The following is a 26,838-nucleotide window of genomic DNA, read 5'->3' on the forward strand; positions in this document are numbered from 1 at the left end:
AAACATCCTCTCAGGCACCATGAAACGTTCCAGGGGGGCCTTCGTGTGGCGGGAAAGGTGTACATGTTTCCATAAGTACCAATATCACACACTACAACACAGACTATAAAACACCCCTTGTTGTTAAATACCAACCATGTGCAATACATTTTTAATGACATGTTCGTAGAGCTTTGACTTTTTCAGCTGAATTAATAGTATAACTCTAGATGGTTTTGTTCAGCATTGCCAGCTTCACTGTTGAGCTTTATGTTGTGCCCAGCATTTTCCTGTCCTGTGCTCGGAAATCAAAATGTGGATAAGCATGAAACAACACTAAAATAAACACTACAATACAACTTGTTATTTGTTTTTTGACAACAAAGGTTGTTTATTTGTGTGTATAAATATACAACACAGTGTATATTGTATATTATACATATTTATATAGCCTATATATATACATATACATATGTATATATATATATGTATACATATACAATTATAATTAATACAATTAATAAAACTGTTAATTTGATTAGAGCTTCGACACATATCTTTATTGATATATGCATAAGTATGACGACTTCCCCGGGCGATAAGTATCACGCAGTGGTTCTCAAACTTTTTCTGTCAGGCCCCCCCTTTGGAGAAAAAAAAAGGTTGGGCCCCCCCAACATAAGTCAGGCTCAGTGGCGGCGCCAGAGATTTATTTTGGGGGTGCTGTGGGGTAGCTTGACGTTTCATAGAGCGTGCTCGAACATGTAGGGCAGGGGTATTCAACTAAAATTCAACGAGGTCCAGTTAGAGAAAATGTCCCCATGCAAAGGTCCGGAACATCAAAATGTCTAACTTGCTTTATGAATTAGTGTGATATATATTGAAGTAGCCTGCAGCTTTATCAACGTCTGCATGTAATCAACAACTGACTGCCAATCAAATAAAGAAAGTACAATTAAAAAACAACAATATTTATTGTCAATTAACATTGAACTATACAGATATACAGTAAATATTGTGGATATGTGTAATGTTCCTCTCGGGCTGCATTTAAAAATAAAATAGAGAAAATAAATAAAATAGCTTTTGAAAATATGTGCATCATTAAAGTGTTTAATTTTAGATAAATCAAATAAAGTGTAGCAGCAGCTTGAGTTTCCCTTTGTCTTTGTTTACCGTTTCACATCCTGACTTAACAGTTTCAGACGGTTATAGAACAATATCAGTCTTTACACATCATAACAATTTAACAGTTCTAAAGTTTCTCTTTCTTTCCCTCTTATATTGCAGTCCCTCACTCACTTTGTTCTGTTCAGTGCGAGAATTGAGCTCGAGCTTGTCCTGCCAGGAGTTTAAATCTGGGCTGAAATGGTGTCAGGGCCATTCTCATACACATGCAGGTGCTCATTGGCAGGGGCGGCGGGTACTGTAGAATAGGGAAGCCTAAGCCTTCCCAAATATTTTTGTCACTGCATCCTGGTAAAATTAAAATATAATGTATAATGTTTGTGTCTTTGACATTAGCGCTGCTATGCAGCCACCAGTAAACTTTACTAAGAAGCCAGTTCAACATACTGTGAAGTCTATTTTTATATAACATTTCAAGATTCTTATTATTACATGATTTGCTTATTGTGCTCATTGTATGTGCTGTGATTTAGGAATAAATGGACCCAATCACCCTCCCCAAGTTTTGATGGGGTGGACAGGAACGAAGGGAAAAGTTACATGAGAAAGTGTTTAGCTTGCAATATTGAAAGTAGCAAGGTTGAGTGCAGAGACTGAGAGAACACAAAGAGGTAGTCAGAACAGCACATTGCACCGGCCTTAACTTTGTATGGGAGCCGCGCTGCGCCGCAAAGCTAGGAAGCAACATTATGGTTTCCCACTATATCTGAAGAAACGTTAGAGAAAAAAAATTAGTATGATGGTGCCGGAGTAGGGGGGAACTTCCACAGGCCGGCCGAATGATGATTGGAGGATTGTGTTGCCAAGAGGCTCGATCTGATTCTGCGCACCAACCAAAGATAACCAAGTCTACACCGCGGTATCTCTTCAGCTAGTCTTGAAAAATCATAAATGCACGGGCAACGCCCTGTGTAATAAAATGTATTGTCGCACAAGGTTCGAGGCTCTTGACAGATTTGGTGGTTACAGATTACAGCTTTGCTGCCTGTGATTCCCAAAGACGTGATGAGTCCTTGGCCAAGTAATATATATATTTTACCCAACAAACCCTAAAAAACGAGATCTCGCTAAGCGGTCCTACGACGCTGGTTATCAACTCTGTAAATCAAGCTAGGGTTTCTCTCTCCAGCTGAGAGCGCATTCACATGAAAGGGGCGGGGTTAGCTACATTTGACCAATCACAAACAGGGACAAGTGTATTGACAGCGCAGCGTCATACTTCATTAATGAAAAGTAAACTAATATTAGACAAATATGAGCTTTAACCATCCATGACTTAAACATATGATCCAGGATACAAGCCACATAGTTGCACCTGCAAGGTGAATATAGAACAACTGGTTAAAAAATAAATAAACTACTGAGTGTTTGAAAGCGTACAACAGTTTTATGATATCACTGCCCCATCTAAGGCACGAGTGGATCTGACTTTAATTACATTTGAGTTGAGTGTTTCGTTAACCTAATGTGTTGCTTAAAATAATACTTCTGCATGTGACAATGTAGGTGATGCACGGCCAGATACGGCTCGAGAAGCCGACTCAGATCAGGACATATATGATATATTATGATATTATGATCGATGATCTGATTGATGATGTGATCTGAATGATAAGTGTGACACCTCGGCGTATTCTCTGCATACGGCAGTTTAAACTGTATTGTCTTTATCCTGTAATATGACTTGATAGATTTAAACTCCGCACACTGAGCTCTGATTGGTCACTGAGTTGATCACTTTTCTATACACGCCGGAGGCGGGCAGCGTCAGGTAAAAAAAGTTCACAAACCTGAGCATCACGCGCCGCCTATGTTCATTGGTTAGCCTCGGTTAGCCTGCGCTGGAACGATATTTATTTGTTGTGTTTTGTCTCATAGTGGCGTTTTGGCACTTTTAATGAGCGCCACGGTCTCTGAACAAATGAGACACACTGGTTCTGTGCTCCCAGTGGGCAGGATGAACATGAATGAGTCCACTCAGGGTTAAAAGCTCTGTTCTCACTGTCCACTTTCCTCTTCTTGGAGAGCGCCATGTGTAATTATTTGTCTCTCCCTGTCTGCCGCTAACACGCCTGTTCACTCTCCTATCCGCTTCTCTCCCTGTATCCCCCTGTAATGTGTTGATTATAGGTCTGGGTCCGTATAGGCCTGTTGCCAACCCCTGATGTAGGGTTTCCCATTAATGTACCGGTCGCTACAGTGGAATTTTCTACTGCAACAATCCCCACGCATATACACAATGTACCTGCGACTGTTACAATGAAGGCTCGATAATCAGCTCACGTCATATAGGTGTAAGCAGGGGTAAAGTGCTATTTTATAGGTGGTGTGTGGACCTCACATAGGGGGGTCCGGGGGCAAGCTCCTCCGGGAAGATTTATTTTTAAATATTGAAGTTAAATGCATCAATCTGGTGCACTTTGAGAGCAAAATGAAGAGATCTATGGATACCTCTCCCAACACCCATATGAAACAGAACTGTGAACAGATTGACTTTTTATTTATGGATATTTTACAAATCACCCTTTTAAACTTTATTCTTTTTTTACTGTCATATAGTATTTCATACCTGTTTTTCATTTATTCTCTTATTTTTTTATAACTACAATGATCATATAAACGTGTGCCTCGGAAATAATTGTTTACATTAATGGTGACCAAAACGTTTGAGACCCACTGAGATAACACTGAGAGAGTCCTTTAGCTTACTGAGTCTCTCAGTCTGACAGGAGAGGACTCTCCTCCACTTTGTTGTTGAAAAAACTCCTTATATCCGTTAGCGTAGCTCGCTAGCACCAGAAGCTAAAAACAACGATCTCCGGTACCGGTGCGCTCTCTCTCTCTCTCGCTTGCGCACACAGAATGGCTCGTTCCACACACACACACAGAGCCGAGCTTTAATGAAACACAGAGACCCAGAAGTAATAGTACTGCACTGTATCATATTATTTTCGAATCAATAATTTTTCAAATTATGATTTTTTTATATATATATTTTTTAATAACCATTTTTCCTCCTGGTTTCTCGCGCCCCCCAGGGGGGGTGCGCCCTCCACTTTGGGAAACACTGGAACGAATGAATCAAACTGGGTCAAAACGTGTTGTGCCCACATGCAAAGGTTGTAAACTCTGGCTTATCCCTGCGTTGTATTATAGTAATAGCAAACAGCTACGTTCAACTCCTTTAATGGTATATTGCAAGTGCAATAAGAAGCTACAGGGACGTTAATCTAAGTCGGTAATATTAACTTTGTTTAATACAACATTTACGGTACAAGATTTAAATTATACAGCCCATGTAGTATAATATTTTACAAATGATGAATTACAGCAAACATGTGCAATATATCCATTATTACAGCTCCGTGGGCTGGCAGTAAGGCGATATGGTCCGTTCTTATTGTGCATCCATGGGTAAAGATAAAACGCATGTAGTACTGAACACATCACATGAACGTGCCGGGCGGCGCGGTTCCGTGGGTTGGATGCGTGTTCATAATGCAGAGGAAAATTACTCTCAGAATAACGTTATTAGCACATTTTACAACTTGAGGACCGAATGTTTTTAATATGGGCTATACAAACGTTCATACTGGGTGGTTTATTTAGTTTAAAAAAAAGTATCCAACGATTTACAGACCACTCTTTCCCAATGTAAGTCAATGGGAAAAAGTGTTTCCGGGCCCAGCAACCTAACGGAAGTGTAGTACCACCGTTTGGCCACAACAAATATTTTCCTTAGAGTCCGGCGCACTTCCTGGGGGCTTGGTATCCTCCCTTTCGTCTCCTCTGGAAGCCTCCTCCCTCCCTCCCCCCTCCTCGACTCGTCCGTGTGCATTTAAGCTATTGGGACGTCCTTAAACATGGCGTGTCTTGATCGATTTCCGGGTCAAGTCCCGGAGGAGGGGGAGAGAAGAGTCAAGGAGGAATATTGAGATGAATCTCATGAGTGGCAGCGTTTGGAAAACTTATTTTCAAAATACAGCTCCATCTGCAGTGTTGGGCCCTGACAGTCAGGTTTTTATTGTTTCTCTGTTCTAGATGTGGTACTGGGCGTCTGTGGAGTAATTCCTGCTGGGTAAAGGCCCGCTCCCTGCTCCTGTTCCAGGACATTTACCAAGGAGAGCCAAACAGAGAGCCAGCACAGCTACAGACCAGGGCCTGCCCCCTGCCCCAAACACAGGACTGCTCGTAGAGAAAGAGGTGGGGGGGGGGGGGGGGGGGGGGGGGGGGCATGGGTTTCGCAGCCATTATATGAGGGTGGGACAAGTCCCCCCCACTTTTTCAAATGATTAGTTTAGACCCCCCCACTTTTACTCTGCGGAAAGTCTGTGAACCGGTCTATCCACTCGCCACACTTTGTAGAGCGCTGTGTCAGTGCTTCACTATCAAATCCATTCCACTTGCTTATTGAGAGAATGCCCAAATCAATGAAACTCTGTACCATGTTTTCACTGCTACTTTGTACCAAGGCAGATTCTCACATAGCGCACATGTTCAAGGAGTGTTGCCATAGTTGGACAGCTCAGATCTGTTGTATGAAGCGATGCCGGTAGCGTAGGTAAGGCCACACACACCAAATGTTCAGGAAATGGTTAATACAGCGAAAATCAAAGCGGACGATCTCTTGGTTTGATATGTTTTCTCCCCCAGACAACATGGACATAAGAAAAAAAAATTCAAAGAAGAGGAAAGTAAGTCATCAGCTGGTAGCAGTTAATCAGTTAACAGTGATGGCGGCGGCGGCAAAAGCTTCTCACTTCTGGAGAGGAGTTTCGTCTTTATGTCATGATAGAGAGATACAAATACTGAATAGTTTAGATGAGAAAAGGCATCGAAATGCCAGGTTACTAGTATTTATCATGTAAACAGGGAACATGAATAACCCGATCTCTCTTTGCTCATTTAAACACCATATCCCAATATGAACATAACCGGGATAATACTAAACGGCTTCCTGATGTCCATGTAGAGACACAGTCAGTGTGTTTTACTGGAGCCTCAGTTCGACAAGAGATTATTTTCTGAGTTCTTTAAGATACTCTCTCTAAATGGTAATGTGCATTATGTTTTAATTATAATTCTTATCATTCAGAAGCTTTTTGTGTGTGTTTATGTTTTACTGAGTGCTTATAGGCAATTTCCATCCCAATATTCAGTTAACTATTTATTTTCTGTGCACATTACATAGACTAGCTAATATTCTACCTACTGCTTGGGACTTTGAGTCTTCAAAATGTCCAATGTCACAGACTGGGACTTACTTTAGAGTCAGTTGTATTTACATTCAGTATGACTTGTTATGATTCAATGTGAAAGAGTATACTGTTCAATACATAATGATCACTTCACCACCTCTCTTGACATCTAGGCGCTTGAGAGGCAGAACACAGGGACAGTGGAGAGAGGTCCATTGCTGAGGTGAGTGATGAAAGGGAAATGACAGTTTATAGTCAATTGTGATGTGGACTCTCATCCCAGAATGTTAAGGAAATCAGTGGGGATATTGAACAGGAAACATTTCAGTCAAGGGGCATCATGTGACCAATATAGACAGAAGAGCAACATTTATTTGAACATTTAAGTCAATGATACCATTCCTAGGTGAACTTAACATCTGGAGTCAGATCAGTCTCAATATTAATAAATTCTCACAGGAGGATTCACAAATGTATTTTGCGAGTTATATATAAATGACTCTCCTGCCTGGAAGGTATCTATCTTCAATGGTCACATGATTCACAGATCACAGACTTGTTGATTCCTTCATGAGCACCCTCCCAACAGGACAGCAAAAATAAGCCGGAATTTTCTCAGGAATGGAAATTGACTCCCTTTAAACCTTTAAACATTGTTTACACCAACTTATCAAGAAGAAAGAGTGTTTCTATGTATTGTAAACGTTTACGACATGGTTCTTTTATAAAACCAGCATTATGTGACACCAGTTGGGGGGCTATGACAGCAGACTGTGTGTCCTGACAGTAAGATGATACCGCTCTCCAATGAGTTCCTTTTTGTGATTGCAGTGTTGTTTTCCAGCCCACTAGAGGGAGCCAGCGCCATTGATAAAAAGAGGCAGCTGGACCTTTTGTTGAGGAACTGTACTCTGCATGAATGATCTTCATATTCATAGATCTCAATCTACCTTTTTTTCAGTAGGACTGGCAGTATCATATTAGTTAAAGTTTGTGTTTGCCATCACTGAAATAATCTTATAGTTGTGTTAACATTTTAAAATGAGTAAAAATATACATTTTGATATTAGTCAACTATTACACTTGCTGAATGTATTTGGAGGTTAAGGAGGCAGTAGGGTCAGCGTTAATGTTAATTCATCCATATGTTTGGACAAACTAAACTGTAATACTAGTTTATTTAAATCACTGAACAAATCTAAAATCTGAGTTCTGCAAACAATTATTTATAAAAAAATGAATGTGGAAAATTATTAGTTCTCAACTAGCTTGTTGTTCTGCAGTTTTGTTTCATTATTTTAATGAGTGAAGGGATATTCTCTGAAAGCTGGTTTTGCTCAGAGTTGTGCTTCAGGATGACAGGATTCCACTGAGTCAGACTTTGTTTCAATTATGTTTTTTGTAAAACAATTTAAGACGTTATTGTAATGAACACATAACACATTTACGGTATGCATTGAGGGCTTGTGGCATACTTTGTTGAAATTACCTTTTTTATCTCAAAGTATTTTATAGCTAAATAAATTATCATAATGAAAATTAAAAAGATATAATACAAATGAATGTCTTAACAAAATCAATTGATCTCAAGATCACCATCACTGGTGGATTTTTTTTTCTTCAGTGTGACTGCTTCCATGCGTGATGTCACAGGGGATCACAACAACAACAACAACAACAACAACAGCAACACATTGTATGCAGATTATATTAAAGTTGTGTGAGGATGTTCAGCACAGAGATTGAAACAACATAACACATATTTCTCACAAAAAAGCACCTACTTCTTTACTGCATGGTGGATGAAGACCCCTCAGCCCCTCATATTTACCTTTCTCTACCCCCCCATCCCCTTTCTCCCTCTTTAACCCCTAATTGTGGGTGATCAGACCTGCGCTGCTGACGCGGAGTGGCGGCTTGACAAACGCAATCATCCGGACGCTCGTGGTTGAAGTGGTCGGTGGTTGGCAGCTGCCCGGCTCCTCAGCTGGGCCCAGTGCTGCAGGCCCTCAGGGGCCAACCAGCCAGCGGCCCCCACTGCCTGGACTGGTGGGGCTGTGTGGGGTGCTGGTTTAATGAAGGGGCAGGACGGGGAGCAAGTGCTGTGAGGTCAAGGCCAGGATTCAAGGAGGAGGGGGGGGGGGGGGGGGGGAGGGGGGAATCAGGGCTGTGTGTCCAATCACGGGTGACAGGATGGGTTGGTGGGAGGGTGAGAGGGGGGGATGATGAATATGTGAACTATCTAAAATGGTTTTGAAGAGCAGGATCTGGAGCCCTTCCAAATGACTAGCCCTGCATTATGTATAGTAATGGGCGGAGTCCCCGGGGTGCCGGAGCCCAGTCAGTGTCCGGACCCCGTGTCATCCTGCCAGCCCCTGACAGCCCCACTGACCCTCAGCCAGCCAGCCCTCCTCCATCTCTGTGGCGTGGCATGGATCTGAACCGGATCATTATGCAGTTATCGAGGGCCCACTGAGAGCCCTGACAGATAATTGGCTGAGGCCAAAGCCGTGCAAATGGTTAAGTGTCGACTCCAGTTGATTGGATAATGGGTAATTGCACGCTGCATTTCATTCAGTGATATGCAGCGGGTGTAGCAGGGGCAAGTGGAGGGGAGCGAAAGAATGGGAGAGGGAAAATATTTTGGCGTGCTGTGTTTTTGCAGCCTGTTATTTCACACTTCCAGTCTCTTGCATTTGTTTGGATCTCGACCTCGGAAAGATCACAGATTTGTATCAACTGCCGATGTAATTTAAATTGCAAATGATTGTTGAATTTTATTGTTGGAGAGTTACAATATTTAATTTTCTTTCAGTTTCTGAATTCAGATGTCACATATGAGAGTGGCTGCTGAGCGCTGTGCCTGGTGGCGCTGTTGGAGCTACCCCCCCCCCTGACCCTGCGCAGGGTCCGGAGTCTCTCCTTTGATTATGGGATGTCACCTCCACTTAGGAGTCCGGGCTGCCAGCTCTTTGTCTTTTCCATCACAGAGCCTTGCTGTTGTCATGTTGTCTTGTATTAGATAGAAGGCTTCATTTTGTACACTGAGAGGAAGCAGCACTGGCCTTAAGGAAGCCTGGCCGGAGTGGAACATCTCAGTAACACCCCCACTGCAATGTGACCATAGGGGTCCTTTATACTTTTGGAAATGGCCAATTTTGTCCCCACCACCATGTGTTAGGATCATTTGTTACAACATTTTCTGAAAATAGTTCTCAGCAAGAAGTGTACTCTTTGAGAAAGCTTTATTTGCACAAGAGAACATGTACAATCTGGAGGACTGTTCTCACTTTCTGGTGGTGCAGTTTGGACCTGCAACACGTTTAATATCAGTAATAATTGAATAGAGAGTAGAAAAGCTATTGTTGCTCCGCTTTGCAGCAGCGTAGTTACTGCACTAGATGTCAAAGTATTGTCATCATTATGATGCATGTATTTATGTATGTATTGTCTGCTTAATGTAGTGTTAAGGTAGTGTTTTTTTTTTTATCTGAATAAAGTGTCCCCTTTTTCTAACAATGTAACACCCATGACTGTAACCACATACCTCTCTGCTCTTATAGCCCCCCCTCCTGAAAACACTAAAAGCTTTCTTCTTTTTCAAATGTTGTGCACTTAAACAAGACCAGCTTTCTTGAGCTCCTGTGAGAATTCTCCTCTGGCTGGACTTGAATATACTTGAGCAGCAGTATTGCTCTTAGCGAAGCCCAGTGGGGGGGTTGGGGGGCTACTTGCTGAATTCCACTTCAGTCACTGTATCGATTGAGCTTCCACAGATGTCTTTCTGCTGGGGCCTGGTAAACTCTGAATGTGCAGTGCTATTCATATCGACTGAGGGATTAAGTGTGCAACTGAAAGGACAGGCATGAATTTTGTGTTTGTGTACTTGCGCCTTTTGTTGATATTGATTCTGCCTTGGCATGGACCCACACATGGCAGCAGCGTGTTGCGTTTGATTCTTAATAAGGGCTTTTATCGCGCTCTAATCAGTTTACTATCACACCAGTCAAAGCAAACACTTCAATTGGTTTGTTACTTAGAAAGCACACGGGTAATCTCTCTGTCTGTTGGGCTGTTTCTGCTGCACTGTTAAAAACCTTTAACATTAAACAACTTATCACTCCGGCCTTTTCTCTTCCCTAGATTATGGTACTTTGATTAGATACAATTTGTGGCGAAGCATTATTTCCTTTGCACAGAGTTCTGAGGAGCTGTGAGAGGAGACGTTTTCACTTTGTATTTTGAATACTTGAAGCTGTCCACACTCATTAATGGAGTTAGTGTTCAGATTGATTAAGACACATTTTGTGTTTTTTTTTTCTTTTTTAACTTTGTTTATTGGGTTTTTTCAACAGCATACAGTTATCCTATCAGAGCATTTATCAAAAGTAGGTAAACAAATCTTCACTTTGTAGAAAAATAGTAACAATGTAAATATTGCTTAACACCAGGGCCAACAACATTCCACACAGATAGAAGACACACAAAATAAACAAATAAATAAACAGAAAACCAGTCAACACATTGTGTGTTTCAACAGTGTCTGTGTACAGGAAATTATTCAAATCCAAATCATGTCATAGTTGCCCTGCACAGAGTTGTATCAAACAACATCATTTGCTTTGTGACTCTTCTTTATTTTGTTCTTATTTGTGTTAATTGCTATATGTAAGGTGATTTGTCCATTAAAGAATACTTTGATCACCAGGAAAGATTATCTATAACTATTACATGTAGGTACAGTTACTTGAGAACTGGGGATTCATCTGTTTTACAAAAATGTTATACCCTTCGAATGGAAATAAAGAGGCAGAATGAAGAGAGCTGTTTGCTTTTACGAAACTTGAGAAGTGCATCTTCCATAGTTTCTTATGGTGGTTTTTGGGGAAATAAGCATGAGATGGATGATTAAGAAAAGCAGCGCTACTGCAGTCCTGTCATGTGCTCATACCTGTGGCCCATGTGCTATGATAGTTTATTTAGTTTTATATATTTATCTTTCCAGTATTCAAGAGGAGCTGTGCAATTATTCTTTTTGAATAGTGACTGCAGCAGCCCTCAGATGCTCATACAGCACAGCGGGCTGTCTCACAATGAGGGACTTCTTTTTAGTCGGTCTCTTGTGAGCTTAACCTAAACTAAACCTGACATCAGTGATCTTTCATAATCGGTCTCTCAGAGATTGTTTATCCCTGCCAAAACAACTAAGATCCAGTGCTCATGAAAAAGGTTGTTTAAAAGAAACTACAAATCACATGCAAAACTAACCAGTCCAGTTTTTAAAATGGGACTTAACTGATGATTCCTGTACAGCACAACTAAAAGAGGCCAAATGTATCGTCATGTGCTCAGATCTACACCTCAAACCCACAGGTCTAATGTCTTTATCAAATGTTTGGTATGACTTCAGTTGCTCATTCATCCAATAGTATTCCAAATATTTAAAGCATGCAGTTTCAATAACAAGCATGCAGACATCTTCTCACTGTTTGTTTCTCAGTGAGGTCTCAGCTTGTGTATCGTGTAGAGCCGCATTGAGTCTGGGGAGTGTTTTCATTGTTTGGTTCATCATTCACACGGTGGCCTGAAGTGAAGGAGGAGAGGACGTTTCCCAGCAGGCCGGGTCAGGTCAAAGGGATTAGCCGCGGCACCGGACATCCCCAAACCAACTGATCCTGCCGAACAATGCCACGCTGCTCCAAAGCCTCGGAAAGGAGCCGAGCAGCCAGAGCAGATGATCACATTCATTCACTTGTAATTAGCTGTACAAAGAGATGCATATTTGAATAGATTGTGTGGATGCTACATGGGAATACAAATCAGTAATAATTGAACTACCTTTTTTGTTAGTTTTACTGATGAATTTAGAATGTTTGCACACTACATGCATGATTCCTTGCTGTGCTTCAGGACATGTTGATTCCTGCGTGTAATGTCCATCTGCTCACATGCAACAAATGAGCAATGCAATGTCAGTGTTTAACAGTGAAAAGATGCGCTCCTGATTGCTGGGTGCAAAATTGAAGAGGTCACAATCTCCATATATCGAACATCATCCAGAGAATGATTACTAAGCCCGCTATATTCATATTTATTATGATGAAATCTTAGTAAACACTACTGGTTCTAAATATAAATGACTTTCAGTTTCCAGAAAAGAGTAGTATTGAGCTGGGATGGCTTTATAATATAAAATCAAAGGTGTTCTGATGCCGTCAATTTAGTGTTTATGAAAGACTACTCTTATGCCCAATCCATTTGTCTGTTTCTGAGCCAGATGGGAGTGGTTACATATGGAATAAGAGTTCCTCCGTCCTAAGACTACAAACTAGTGAATGTTGGGCTTTTTGTCAAAATTGTAGTGGGTACCCAAACCCAGCATACATGGTTACAGTTCTCCTTCAGATGGAATGGGTATGAGCCTTTATAGTCAGCCTTTCTAGGTGTATTTAAAACAGCAAAGTGAGTTGGGGTCCGGCCACACCGCCCTGCACCACCTGAGAGAGATGGAGGTTCCCCCTCAGCTCCTCACCATGACCTACAGTACAGATAGATGGAGGTCAGAGGGTGAGATCTGACAACAGACCAGCAATGAGAGCTTCCTCAGTGCTCAGTTCCCAGCAGCCTTCACTTCCCCTCACAGCCACAGGCCCTGCCCACCGTGCCCTTCACATGCCAGGGCGGGGGCATCCAGAGACTTCAAGACAACCTGATGAGGTTTGGGTGGAGAAAGGCTTGGGTTGACTCTGTAAAAGAATCTAAATGAGGTGTGTGTGAATGCTTCGCTTCAGTGTGTGTGTGTTGGGCCGCTTCTGGAGTGGCTCATTTCCATGCATCACTGGGGATTCCTCAGATCTGATCCCAGCACAGCCAGGGCTTTATGGTTTGGTTTTTAAGACAAATCAGGGTCAAAGACATAATAATGTAAAATGTGCTTATAAGATATGTAACATAAATGTGTTTTAAACGTGGCATCTTAACATGTCAAATTCCATCGATGGCCGTTCCATCCTCCACCCTTTCAGCTGGCTCTCTTTAAAGCAGGAGCAGAGCCATGAGTGAAGAGAAGCCCTGCTCATTAACCCTTGGCACCCCACAATGAATCCTGAGGCTCTTTGTGCCAAAGGGCTCCCCTAACGAGGGCTGTAAGGAGGGGGGGGGGGGTCTTGATATTAACCTCACAATCTGCTCAAGAAGCAAGTAAACATAATGAAACTAGTGCAAACAAGTCTGAATCTCCATATCATTTCATCAATTATTTATATGCGAGGTGTGCTAAAAAAAAAAGAGGGCACAATTCCAACAAACTTATTTCTTCATATTTAATCTTTAAGTCTCTGCGCTAAAATATTCGTATTATTTAAATGTCAAAATATTCCACCTCGGGAGCAAGAGACACTGGGATGCTCTGCTCAGTACAACACACTGAAAACACTGAAACGTTGACTTTAATTAAATATATTATGTCAACAAATTCCACAAAACTGCATTAGGTTAGTTGAAAGCAATCATATTGTGTTTAAATAGGTTCAACTTAATTAGTATTGCTTTCAACTAACCTAAATACAGTTATGTGAAATGTGTTGATCTATATCTGAGGGATTCAGATTAGGAGCCAACAGAAAGTTCTCCCTTTCCTTTTTCTTAACTTGATTGCATTGTGCCTTTGATTAGCATTGTAATTGTCATGCTAATAATACTGTTGAGGCTTTGTGTCTAGTTATCTTGGAATTTTTTTAGATTCACACTGACTCATGTTTTAGTAATGTTATGAGCCTGCTCGCATCCTCACCCTTTCGATGTCCTTAGGGCAGTAACCACTTACGTGTTTTTGCATTGAGCCTGTATGGTATCATCACATGTTGTGGGAACGTTGTCTGCACCCCCCCCCCCCCCCCCCCCCCCCCTTGTAAAGGAACAAAACTGCTAGTGCGGTGACGCTTTAATTGGAATTTCATGTGGACTAAACTGAGGGGAAACTGATGTAAATTAACATTTGGTAGACTTAATTGGTCTCTTTCTCTCGCTCCTCCTCGACCGGGCACTTACGGGCTGCTGGAGCTTCGCGCTAATCTCCCATTTACAATCAATTCAATCTGCAGACAAAAAGCCCGCCTCCTCTTTTCTTCTCTTTCTGTCTCAAAGCAGCTCCTTTGTGGCCCGTAAATTGCCTGAGTCCCCGGTGATCCCGGTGGCAGAGACAGAGAAAGATGTCCTCCTCATGTTGTTGACAGCCGATTAGCGCGCGCTCCCGCTCTCGCGTTCCCTCCGCGTGGGCGCGTCTTAATTAAAGATCCCGTTCAATTAACGTGTTTGGGGATATGAGGCGGTTGCTCAGATGTTGGAGAGGTAAAAAGGAAAAAAGTGCAGGGAAAAGCACAACCTGCTGTCTTTAGCTTGTTTACTGCTAAAGACAGCCCCCAGCCTGACTGTGTTTGCGCGCGCGCGCGCGTGTGTGTGTGTGTGTGTGTGTGTGTTTTTCTATTTCTCACAACACGCATTACTTTGAATACAATTCACAGTAAAGTTAATATTGTCCAATTCGCGTCCCGTTGACAACACTGACGTATCAGTATAGCATAAAGGTTGTTGTTATAAAAATGAGCACACAGCCTCAAAGCTTTTACATTGTTATAAATATTATTTTTAGATTGTGTTTCCATTATGCATTTCGTTTTCGGAATTCCGAACAGGGACATTTATTTGTGTTCTTATAATTATTCTAACAATTTCACTATAATAAAAATAATGATATAGTGATAAAGAAATAAGTGTTTATTTGGAGGGAATTGGTGTAAAAAAAAAATGTATTTCAAAGTTGTTGTTTAAGAAATAGAAAAATAGAGTTTATTTTAAATGATGATGGAGGATACAACCAAAGTGGTTTTACACTTTATCAACTTTGCCAAAAGCGAACAAATCCAGCAATAGCGAATGCACCTCATCCACCTCAGCAGATTTGAGTTCACAAATGTTTTCAGCTTTTGTTAAGTTACATTTATTTATTATTTGAATAACTTGCTGCTTCTGTTTTCCCTGCAGCCTCCCCGCCATATGTCATCTCCCAGCCGGCCTCGTGGAGCAGGTTCCAGCCTCCTGTGAGCCGGGCTCCATGTAGCAGGCCGGCCGGCTCGGCGCTAATTGGCTGTTAATAGAAGGAGCGCCATGTGGGAGCACGGAGCCGCCTCAGTGCAGAATGTGTGCAGGGATAATATTGTTCCAGGAGCCGTGAGGAGAATAACTTGTGGCCTATTAACGCGGAGGCCCAGATGAGGGGCTGCGGTCTGAGTGCTCCATTATCTCCTGTTCTGATGAGCGGCTCCGGATGCGACAGTACCCCCCCCCCCCCCCTCCCCCCCCCTGCCCAATCAAGTCTCCCCGGCCGTTTAGCTGTTTAATGTAATTCGCTTTCAAGGGCCCATGTTATCTCTGATCATTTGCGCCATTACGCCAGAGTCAAGTGTAAATGCTCCATTATTAAGATCGTGTCTGTCAATAAATGGTGAGGCAAAGTGGCTGCAAAGCATATAGAGCCAGACTGAGTCTATATGTGGCTTTGCAACAACACTTCAAATTAAAACAGCCACCAAGTTTATCAAGTTCCCGTCAGCAAAAACACGTGGGTTTGCTATCCTGGCTCCAAAATGGTGGAATGAGCTCCCCATTGAAATCAGGACAGCAGATAGCTTACACATCTTCCGACGCAAACTGAAAACTCATCTCTTTAGACTCCACTTCGAGCGATAAAATTACTAACAAAGCACTTATATACTAATAAAGGGCTGGCTTTCTAAATGCCAGTTGAGTAGCACTTGAAATGTTTGGCTCTATGAAACCTGATGTACTTATATGATTCTGTTTTCTTAAAGGTTGTATCTTCCTGGTCGAATGCACTTATTGTAAGTCGCTTTGGATAAAAGCGTCAGCTAAATGCAATGTAATGTAATGTAATGTAATCAGACGGATGCCTTCGCAGATATGTGATGTATGCTTTAATAAGGGATAATATTTAGATGAATGGCGAGCGACTGTTTAATGTCTAGCTACACCACTGCATCGAAGACTGTAAACTCATCCTCACTTTAGTCCATCAAAATGGAAAATAAATAAAGCTATTTCTTATGTCCCTAATGCAGCATTGACGATCAGCACGTTTCTGAATAAAGGCTACCTGCATGCTTCAATATGTATTGTACGTCACTTAGAAGCGTCAGCTGAATTAATGTAATTTAATGTAATGTGCTGTTACTGGTACTGTAAAAAATGTGCTACGGAAAACGTTTATTTTAACAAGTTTCATTTTGAACGTGCCATCTGATATGTCATGTCCTTATTCTGAGGTTTAAACGTACAGCCCCAACAAAATAAATGAGGAGAGGAAAAGGCTTTAAGATCAAATGTGTCCGAAATTTAAAAAAGAATTTCACAAAAGTTCGAGGTTGAAGAAATGTTGTTGTATGTTATGTTATTTTACTGAAAATGTGTTGAATTTGTTCATGTCTTGCAGTCAACTTAATTCCACTTAAAATGTTTCTGAACCTAGCCAATAAAAGCTATTTTTTTCTCTCTCAAAAAAATTGAAACAATATCTCTCAAACATTCAGTTTTCATTATAAGTTATAACTTATTTATTCACATTAACATTTTTTCTGTGAAATACACAACATGGAAATTATTCACATTTTAAATAACATTTGTTTATTTCCATAACCTATTATTTACAGTTCCATCATGGAGACGGAGGGTTTCTCCCAAGCTTGTGACAGGAAGAAAATACTGGAGCCATGCAGGTTCAAGTTGTGCGGCTCTGTGTTCCTGCAGGGTCGCCGTGGAAACACACACCCTGAATCCTGCAAGAATAGCAAAGTTCTTTTAAAGGGTCATATCCAATTTTATTGGACCACCCCACCTTCTCTCTGGACTTAACATGTTCAACATGGCCACAAATGCAGGACATGAAGCAGTCTGAGGCCTAACAGGTGGATATTGAAATGAGTGGAGGGCTTCAGCGGGCCTCAGCTCTGCAGCTCTCTGGAGGCCTCTGAGGGGGGGGTGAACACACTGTCGTGAAGCTTCCTGATGTGCTTCTTCAGGTCGAAGTTGCGGCAGAAGCCTTTCCCACAGGTGTTGCAGGTGAAGGGCTTCTTGTCGTTGTGCGTGTGCATGTGGAAGGTCAGGTTGTACACCTGGTGGAAGGCCTTGTTGCAGATGGAGCACTTGTACTGCTTCTCTCCACTGTGGGTCAGCTTGTGGTTCTTGTAGTTTCCTGGGAAATAAAATAAAGAATAATGAACATGAGAAACACATCAAGAAGAATTTCTCTGAACTCAACAGCAGCTGCAAGTCATAGTGATTTTCACTACTGATTACGTAAGACTGATAATAGTCAAATCATCAGTTTTATGACCAACAATTAAAACATTATATTTTTTAGGGAATAAGAAGAAAATCCCTGATTGATTGAAGAAGTTAGAAGCAGCGGTTTGGTATTTTTATGGTAGGTCTGTACAATAATATCCCATCAAACAGCTGCGACTGCAGGGGAAAACTCCACATTCCGTAACATACACATTTAAATATTCTGTGTGAAGCCCCGATTTAAGATTATTTTCTCTGCAAGATATTGCATCAGCATATTCAGAACAGCATGGGATACAAAAGGAGGACAATAACTAACCGTTTAATTTCTGAGAAATATGAAGGGATATAAGACCATTATGCATCACAAGAAGCCAGCTTTGTTTTCCTGGAAAGCATCCGGAATATTTACACATAACTTGCATGTACTTGCAGTTTCGTTACTTTTTTCTAAAACCAGGCAGTATTTATTATTTGATTCTGAAAAAGAAATAAAGCTGCTCAATGTGTAAAGGGAGGGATCTCCATCATTGACAGATGTTTGAAATATCTAGGACAGAGAGATCACAAGCAGGGTTTATGCTGTTTAGCATATTTTGAATCAAATAAGAAAGTGAGGATAAGGAGGAGGCCTCTTCTCTCTTGTATTTCCCCCGCCAAGTTCAGCACAGCCTCTCTCCCTTCTACTCTGCACAGCCTTCATTAATCACGGGTTTGTATGTCGAAGTCAAGAAGTTGTCAAACTTTGTCAAAATCAAGCGCAGCGACAACTGCAGAAAACAGTCCGACTCCACTGCGCGGGGTCTGGCAGCTGACCCAGAGCAAATGCTGCTTCTTGAACAGAGAATTAGTCCGTGTAAAGTGACATGTCCTATTTCCACTGATCGCATCAGGCTCATCGCTTGGCCTGCAATTATTTCCCCTCTCATTACTCTCACAGAGAGCCGAGCGCCAGCATATGCTGCTGCTTCACTCGGATAAGGTTTGTTTCTATAGCAACAAATCCCAATTGAGGATTCCTTCACAGGAAACACCTGCCAACCAATCCTGTTCCCTCACGCATAATTCAATGCAGTGAAATTAATGCACAATACAACATTGTCTTAAATTATAACTACGGCTGTGCAAGAACAATAAATAAATATAACCGATAGCCTACATCATAAAAATGCCACCGAACAACACATTTATAGGAATTATTTGAACACTTGGAGACAAAAACAAGGAGGGACAGTGCAGGAAGTCCTGCTCTGTCTAATGCGTCTCCATTCAAATGAATTCACCTGTTCACACTGCAGGAATGTGTTTTACCAGAAAAATACTCAAATTGTGCCAACATGTTCATTTGATGTATCATACATCATCTCAAACCCGTAGATTATTTGTATTCGTTTCCAGAATAAACAATAGACACGATGTTTGGCTTTGTTTAAAACAAACACCCAATAACCACCGACTGAGTTTCTGAATATTTTGAAGGGCCAACTCTAAGGACTAAAATAAACGAAGAGAAGAAAAAAAATAAAAGCTCGCCTGGAATAATAATAATAATTATATTTGACCTCATGTAGAGCATGTTAAGCTGCCATCAGTGTATGTTCTTACCTTTCTGATGGAAGCCTTTCCCGCAGAACTCACATACGAAGGGCTTGTAGCCCGCGTGGATCCGAACGTGCGTGTTGAGCGTGGAGCTCCTGTTGAACGCCTTCCCGCACTGGTTACATTTATGAGGCTTTTCCTGAACAGGCAGAAATTGAACACAACATCAGTTAGGATAAATACACAATACATATGTCATTTAATTAAAAAGCCAGAACACATGATGTGTCTGAGCTGCCTCTCACCTGTGTGTGTATGATCTTGTGTCTGCACAGCGTGCTGGCCTGCCGGAAGCCTTTGCCGCACACTTTGCACACGAAGGGCCGGGCCCCGGTGTGCACCGGCATGTGCCGGGTCAGGTTGTAGTGAGCGTTAAAAACCTGCAGACACACAAACAGTCAGGAACATTCAGAAATACACAAACGTGTTTTCGTAAAATTATCATATTTAAATCTTCTGGATGTTGTGTCTGCTGCTTTCGAAATAATGTTTTATTTATTTGTATGAGAACCGTTGTTTTAATGGAAAATATTGGTAGCATATTTTATATTTATATTCTAATTATATCATTAAGTTTTTGTTATCAAGATATTTATTAATACACTTTAAAAATATATATTTCACATAAGAAAGGTAAACAATAAATACATATGTCATAAATCATTTTTATTATAAAATATAGGCCTTCTATATATTTATTTTACACTTTTAAAACTGCGTACCTTTCCACACACTTCACATGTGAAGTTTTTGGGTTTCCCGTCCGCCGCGCTGCTCGCGCCGCTGCCCAGCTTGCTAAGGGGCTTCATCCCGTTCTTCTCCGCGCTCAGGCCGTGGTTCTCCTTCACTATCTGGTCCAGCTGCCCCGGCAGGTGCTCCTTGTGCGGGTACTGAGGGGTGGGCAGCTTTTCGGTTCCCGCCGCGGTCAGTTTGGCGTTCTCCAGCAGCAGCAGTCTGTGGTGCGCCGACAGAGAGGCCTGGGCCTGCGGGCTGGAGAACCAGTGTCCGGTCAGCAGCTCGGACTGCTGGTACGCAGAGTCAAGGTAGTTGAGATAGTACAGTGAGCCGCCGCTGGGCACGGCCACTGCCTGGTGCAGGACCTGAGGCTTCACCACCCTGCTCCCTGTCAGCAGCGGCTGCTTCATGCCCAGCTCCGATTTGCCACACATGCCGCAATTCCCTTTGCACTGAACGGCTGCGGAACCGCAAAAAGTGCCCCTGAAACTGGCTCTCCACAGCTCCGAGTAGTTCATCAGCGCCTTGGCCTGCAGGTCGTAGCTGAAGGGCTGCAGCGGGATCATGCAGGGGATCGGGGAGCAGAACAGCTTCTTCCCCTCCGCGCGCTCCTCCGCGCTCCCCTTCGGCTCCGAGCTCTTGGACATGATCCGGTCTATGGAGAAGGCGAGACTCTTAGGGGCCGCGGAGGGCCCGGTCCTTCCGCAGGACATCACCGTCTCCAGAGAAGCAGAACTCGCCATGTTGTAGTACTTTTTGTTTTGTTAGCAGCAGAGCCAAACTTGGTGAGAAAGTCCCGAAGAGTCCGAGCCGCTGCTCTCCGCCGCGTGTCTTCACTGCGCTGAGCTCCCAGCAGAACAGACAGGAGGACACGTCAGTTTAATAAGCACCTTGCTGTCACAGTGTCACGCATTAGCATTCAAATGGCCATCCCCCCCGCAACAATAGCATCCAGGGGTGATGGATTAATGCTCATTAACTAGGGCACACAAAATTAACAGGACATTACAGAGCTCGTTAGGGAGAAGAAGAGGGAGAGGAGCGAGAGAGACAAAGTGTTGTGGTCCGGAGAATGCGCAGTGTTAAGTACAGCCGGTGTGTGAGGTTACCTCTGATGGTCAGATGGGTGTGGAGGAGCTGCTATCTGTCACATGTCGCAGCGCCACCCCCCCCCCCCCCCCCCCCCCCCCCAGCGGGTCTGTCTCCTGACATCAGCCGGGGACAGGAGCCGCCCTCACACATCTGAAAACAGAGAATGATCCTGCGACAGAAATATGAAACAATTCCCCTAAACAACTTCAAATCACGATTGCGCTATGCTGGCTAAACACGCATTATAATCGTCTCCTGCTTTCATTTGCAACTCAGACATCTTTTTATTTTTCACTTGGGGACATTTTTTCAGGAGAATGCTGCTAATCCTCGGAGATGGGATCCCTCCTTTTCCACGCCGGCTTATATACTTACTTACTATTTGTATAAATTCGAGGACGTCCAATTTCCACCTGTTTAAGAGCAAAGACTCCCTTTGGATCCTATTAAACGTTGTTCCTCCTTCCCTCTATTCAAAAGAAGCAATTTTCCAGAGCGATTCAAGGCTCAACCCAGCGCAGGGAGGAAAAAAAGAAAGACAAAACACAAGCTCTTTCACTTTTAGCCACTAAAGCACTGCGTGAACCTTGTTTTGTGTTTTTTTCCCTTCTTGAAATAGAGGGACGGATTAAAGAGGGAGAGAGGAAAAAGAAAAGACTTAGCTTGGACAGAAAGGACAAATGAAAAGAGAGCTTTTTCTCTAAAGAGGCATACAAGAAGTTTGCTGGAATCTACAGCTCTGTGTGGGAGTTACACCAGCAGCGCCTCCAGGCCCTTAGATTCATGTGTTTGCAGGCCATTTTACCTGAGGGACCCCCACCGAGTTTCCTGTGTGTTATTTAATTGAACAGTGGTGTAAAGTCATTTATTTACTGCATTTTGATATACTAGTACTTTCCTTTAGTATTTGAATTGTTTGCTACTTTGTACTTCTACCCCACTATAATTCAGAGGTGAATAGTAGTATAGGCTACTTATACTCCACATGTATTTATACCTTTAGTTACTTTGCAGATTGGGACTAATCTGAGATATAATCCAGAATGCGTGACTCCACCACGACTCTTTAACACCGCATTGCGTGGTGGAGTCACGCATTCTGCTACATTTACGTGTCGGTACCACGCAAAAAACCCCAATGAGGCTCTTTTGTCGTGGTGCACAAGCATTTCTACAACGTCCAGCAGTGAGCTTTTATTCTATAAAACGTTTTTAAAATCTACTTTATTGCTTGTAGTAACTCACGGGAGGCTTCTTTTATTTTATTTGTATTCATATTAATTTGTATTTTTCGTCAGAATTTAAAAATTACATTAGTTACGAATTTTTGTTCTCAAAAAACAGTGCATTGTGTGTAATACAACTGTGATTTTTATTACATTGGTTCGTTTTTAAGGAAGGCCAGAGCTTCAGCTGTGTCAAATAGATTGTTCCCTTTAGTTAAAGTTTTTTAAAAGATAATGATCATGTCCCCTTTATTGTATTACGAGCGTCCATTCCCATTGGATAACGGAGAATTTTACACCCGGAAGTAAGTATGCTCCTTACTGTCGATTGATTTTACAGTGATATCTGCACTACTCATCAACTCAAAAACACCAGATTATCCTTTTTATTAAACAACATTGATTGGTTTAAATTGTGTACAATGCTTTTGTCATTTTCCCCTTCGATTTGGAGAAACAAATATTTTTTCGGAGTTTTTGGATGGCAGAAGACGAGACACTACACTACCCAGAATCCTCAGCTATGTTTGTTACTACACCATGTGCTTAGCTTGATAAACCTCCTGATCGGTCCTCAAGCTCTGTGATTTGGATGTTGGAGTGGCAGTGCGCGAAGTTTGGAACGTCAAAAAGCACTTTGAAATGGAATGAAACCCATCGACGGCACACTATTCAAAACAGGAATCGAACATGTCCAACAGTGCATTACAAGACATCTATCAATATGTGTGCATACCTCCACCATTAAACTGTCATATTCTGCACATTTATTATTCTATCTACATACATCTTATAAGAGTATAATTAATATGTATAATATCGGTTAAAATAGGTGCTTCAACATAGTTAACATTGCAGGAAAGTTGATTGTCAAGTTCCAAAACAAACCATGCAATATGTTAGACGTTAAGTACTTTGTCAGGCTTAATATGTATCTTTAGATAGATACCTCCAAAGCTTTTTTCTTACTTAAAATAAGACCTTAACCTAAAGTATTATTTAATGTTTAAATAAAGCCTTATTAGTTTGTCTGTTTTGCACATCCTCCTACCAGGCACTAAACTGTTTTATTGTAGAGATCACTTACAGTATCTTCTTGATATTTTATATTTTATATTTATATCATTGACCTTCTACTTTCCCACTATTTTGTATGTAGTCTTAATATTTAAATGTTTTCATCAAATATAACACTTTCAAAAGTGCTTTACAAAAATGAAAGACATTCAGAAAAAGGTATTTTAAACAGTCATTAAAAAGCAACACAATCTACCTTCATTGCAATTACTCTAAACGTGTAATAACGTGCTTTAACCAGTAGGAGGTGCGGGTTAAAAAGCTGTCAAGTTTACAGTGTAAACAAAATAAAATATACTGCTTTTTCTGGTTTAGTTTACGACGGATATATTATTTTCTGTTATTGTTTTGATATTTGTAACACAAAAGCGATGGAAAAAACCCACAGCAACACAGAAAAGATGGTCTTAACATGACCCAGCGCTCTAGTAGTTAATAAAAAACAATAATATCAAAACAAAATATTACGACTAACTTTATTATGAAATTCAAACTGAAGGGTAAAAGAATAGTTTCCGGTCTATTCTGAGCCCGATCTCTGTAGATAAATAAAGAACTACGACAGATGTGTAATATTTAATGCAGCCAAACCATTTATTACAATGCATTCATGTGATGATTTTCAAAGAGTAAAGCAAGCACTGCTGAATAAAGTATGATTTTATCTTTTACGAAACGTTTTTTTTTCATATGGAATGCAGTTGGAGGTCAACCAATCACAGAGCTTGAGGACTGATCACGGGGTTTGTCAAGCTAATCACATGGTGTAATCCCAAACGATAGCTGGGTCTTCTCGTTTTCTGCCATCCAAAAACTCCGAAAAAATATTTGTTTCTCCGAATCGAAGAGGAAAAATACCAAAGCATTGTACACAATTTAAACCAATCAATGTTGTGTAATCAACAAGGATAATCTGGTGTTTTTGAGTTGATGAGTAGTGCAGATATCACTGTAAAATCAATCGAGAGTAAGGAGAATACTTACTTCCGGGGGAAAAATTCTCCGTTATCCAATGGGAATGGACGCTCGTAATACAATAAAGGGGACATGATCATTATCTTTTAAATAACGTTAACTAAAGGGGAACAATCTATTTGACACAGCTGAAGCTCTGGCCTTCCTTAAAAACTAACTAATTTAATAAAAATCACAGTTGTATTACACACAATGCACAGTTTTTTGAGAACAAAAATTCGTAAATAATGTAATTTTTACATTCTGACGAAAAATACAAATTATTATGAATACAAATAAAATAAAAGAATCCTCCCGTGAGTTACTGCAAGCTATAAAGTAGATTTTAAAAACGTTTTATAGAATAAAAGCTCACTGCTGGACGTTGTAGAAATGCGTGTGTGCACCACGACAAAGGAGCCTCATTCACTTTACATTGACGTTGTTTGCGTGCAGACACGTAAATGTAGCAAAGTTCGTGACTCCACCTAGGGCCGGCCCTGACCAATGTGCTGCCCAAGGCAATATTTTAGCTGGTGCCCCCCCCCCCCCCAAAATGCAGACACTCACTATGACTCGCGCGTGCACGGTTGTGGCATGACCACCAAAACAGAACGATATGGACACAAGATGTGTGCTATTTAGTTTCCTATCCATTTGAACATGATTTAAGTGGGACTTTTTTTTTTAATATTGAAGTTAAAAACATCAATCTGGTGCACTTTGAGAGCAACATTAGGAAATATATGGATACATCTCTCAACACCCATATGAAACAGAACTGTAAACAGATTTTCATTTTCTTTATGGATATTTTACAAATCACTCCCCTTTCCAACTGTATTCTTGTTTATTAATAACAACTTTTTTGCACTGTCATATAGTATTTTATACCTGTTTTTCACCTATTCTCTTATTTTGTTAGAACTATAATGATCATATAAAGGTGTGCCTTTACCTCATTGAGCTGAGGTTATCAGAGCCGCTCAGTCTTTCAGGAGAGAGCTCTCTAAAGCTCTCCCCCCTGTGACCGCTTACACAGTAAATTCCAATGTTAATAAAAGAAAACAGAATCTGTTTAAGTTTTTTGGGAGTTTGATTTATTTTAAATTAACACAAATACAAAATTGAAACCTATAATTGCACACTAAAACAATTATTTCAAAAAAAGAACAATTTCACACAAAACTCTGTTTTTTACTGGGGCTGAGGCGGTTCAACTTGATTTTTTTGGGGGGGGTGTCATAGTTTATGGGCGCTGTACGCAATATAGGCGTAGTTATGTTAGTATAAGATAATAAGATGTGTTTTGTTGATCCCAAAAAATTATTTTTTAATTTCCAACTTTTTTTGTTTTTTTTTTCGCCCCAATTTTCGGCGCCCCCTATAGGTTGATGCGCCCTTAGCATTCGCCTATACTGCCTATGCCGAGGGCCGGTGTTGGTACACGATGTGTACGGGTACAGGATGTGTTTGGGGTCCGTCTCTTACCAGTGACGTCACGACGTACGACGTCACAACGTCAAGCATTGTGATTGGTTGTACGGTAATTTACCCACGCTGTCTAGAGTATAGAGGGTTTTTTTGATCATTACATTACATTGCATTTAGCTGACGCTTAAGTGCAGTCGAACAACAGGATAAAAACTTGAAGAAATACAATACAAACTTGAAGAAAAACAAAGACGAATGAGGAGAAGAATAAGAGAAATCGAAGGTAAGAAGTATATAACGTAATATTGTAGGTAATATGTAATATGTTCACTGCCGTTGGTAGGTTAGTTCAAACAGTAACAACGGACTATTTTTCTGAGCGGATGCATGTCAATTTAAATCAATACATGCAACTATTTCACAGGTACAATATTTTCTTAGCCCTAATACTTAATACTACTTATTTCGTTTTGATTGTTATATTTGATTATATTATATATTATCAAGAAATTATATATTATATATCAATATGATATACTTTTCTATAGAATAGATTATCAAAAAAAGTATTTATTAAGTAAGGGATAATGTGCAGCAATCACAATCGATTCCACAATCGAATCCATAAAGACAAAGTAAATCTGTTTACAGTTGTTTCATATGGATGTTGAGAGGTATCCATATATCTCTTCATTTTGCTCTCAAAGTGCACCAGATTGATGCATTTAACTTCAATATTTAAAAAAAATCACTCCAAAAGGAGTGTGTTGTGTATTAGTAGAAGGAATTAATGAAGCAAGGGACAGAGGATACGGGTACTCAACTCTTTACTGTTCGTCATGCTTAACTGCCACAGCATCAACTCCCTACAGCTGCCGTCTGATATCAAGGATGTGGAATAAATACTCAAATGGCTTGCCATAACTCCCGGGCTTACTCTTCTTCTCTCAACATTGTATGTATACTCTGGTTACACTGCGCCCCCTATTGGCAGGAGT

The 26,838-nt window shown here is 41.1% G+C and overlaps 1 protein-coding gene across 1 annotated transcript; it reads right to left on the reverse strand.

The window, feature by feature from the left end:
* Positions 1 to 17,023: 17,023 nt before the first annotated feature.
* Positions 17,024 to 20,883, reverse strand: fezf2 (FEZ family zinc finger 2). Its single transcript, XM_079681544.1, has 4 exons — positions 20,045 to 20,883; positions 19,568 to 19,702; positions 19,329 to 19,461; positions 17,024 to 17,631 (listed from the first exon to the last, which is right to left on the reverse strand). Exons 1-4 carry the CDS (start codon positions 20,798 to 20,800, stop codon positions 17,381 to 17,383), a joined length of 1,275 nt encoding a protein of 424 aa, XP_079537670.1. The 5' UTR covers positions 20,801 to 20,883; the 3' UTR covers positions 17,024 to 17,380.
* Between the last annotated feature and the right edge of the window lie 5,955 nt (positions 20,884 to 26,838).

This window comes from Notothenia rossii (genome assembly GCF_949606895.1).
Source record: "Notothenia rossii genome assembly, chromosome: 5".
In the NCBI taxonomy this organism is placed as follows: Eukaryota; Metazoa; Chordata; class Actinopteri; order Perciformes; family Nototheniidae; genus Notothenia; species Notothenia rossii.